Source organism: Cebus imitator, unplaced genomic scaffold (genome assembly GCF_001604975.1).
Source record: "Cebus imitator isolate Cc_AM_T3 unplaced genomic scaffold, Cebus_imitator-1.0 Scaffold4, whole genome shotgun sequence".
NCBI classification, from domain to species: Eukaryota; Metazoa; Chordata; class Mammalia; order Primates; family Cebidae; genus Cebus; species Cebus imitator.
The window spans coordinates 10,357,545-10,358,756 of record NW_016107319.1 but is presented as its reverse complement, the minus strand read 5'-3'; the positions used below and the strand labels follow the sequence as shown (position 1 = coordinate 10,358,756).

Genomic DNA, 1,212 nt, shown 5'->3' with positions numbered 1-1,212 from the left:
TTTTTGAGATGGAGTCTCACTCTATTGCCTGGGCTGGAGTGCAGTTGCATGATCTCAGCTCACTGCAGCCTCCACCTGCCTGGTTCAAGTGATTCTCCTGCCTCAGTCTTCCAAGTAGCTGGGACTACAGGCACATGCCACCACACTCAGCTAATTTTTGTATTCTTTTAGTAGAGATGGGGTTTCACCATATAGGCCAGGCTGGTCTTGAACTTCTGATCTCATGATCTGTCCGCCTCAGCTTCCCAAAGTGTTGGGATTACAGGCGTGAGCTGCCATAGCCGGCCATTACAGTTTTTATCTATGATTTGTATCACAGGCTAGAGAAAACAATTATCATAGGTAATACTGTCTTTAGAATTATGTGTTTCATAAGGATGATTGAAAAAAAAGCTCTGCAGATATATAATTTTAACAAATGATTATTTTCAGATAAGAATATTCTTCGATTCTTCTTCAATCTTGGTGTGAAGGTATTTACATTTTATCATCTTATTTTATTAATGCTGTTTTAAATTATTTAGTGTTAACTCTTAATCCTGTCAGTAAAGTTTACTAAATCTCATCATTTTAAAAACCAGTATTTTCAGTACTACACAGTTTGTTTTTGGTGCCAGTAGAGGCTCCAGTTTTTACTTGCTTTTTCTCTTAACTGGTGATGGCTTACCTTGTGAGTATATTCAAGACATAGCTGCATCTTTGGGCAGCCTAGTGGAAATGCACTCGCTGTGGAATTAATTTGATGTAAATCTGGGCATGAAGTTCTGCTCCATCACTCTTTAGCTGAATTTCCCTGGGCAAGCCATGTAGTGTATCTGAGCCTAGCTTTTTTCATTAACGGAATGGGGGTAGTAATCTTTACCTGCCTCAGTTATTGAAAGGATCAAAGGAAATAACGTGTACATTCTCCTGTAGTGCGGTTGTTCACTGGAAGAACAGAGGTATCCTTTGGGAAGTGGTCAGCCTAGAAATAGCTTTTCTTAGGTTGGAGTACTCTGTCCTTGCTAATGCCAGGTTTTCTCCTGTCCTGGATTAGTTTTTGTGGGTTCTAGACAGTTAAACTGTGAAACGAAGTACTCTACCTTAGCCTGCTGACCACTTTCATAAAAGGAAACGATTATTTTACCATCTGCTGCATTAATTGCTTAATTTTGTATTTATTTAATGTTGACTTTAATTGGTTAGCCAATTAGCTGGTTATATTTTCTTTCT

The 1,212-nt window shown here is 38.7% G+C and overlaps 1 protein-coding gene across 1 annotated transcript in view; it reads left to right on the top strand.

Moving 5' to 3' along the window:
- OTUD4 (OTU deubiquitinase 4) overlaps positions 1–1,212 on the top strand; it is a 49,612-nt gene that overhangs the window by 42,324 nt on the left and 6,076 nt on the right. Inside the window, exon 19 of the mRNA XM_017534564.2 lies at positions 433–473. Coding sequence (XP_017390053.2) covers positions 433–473 — 41 coding nt within the window. The remainder of the gene's footprint in view (positions 1–432; positions 474–1,212) is intronic.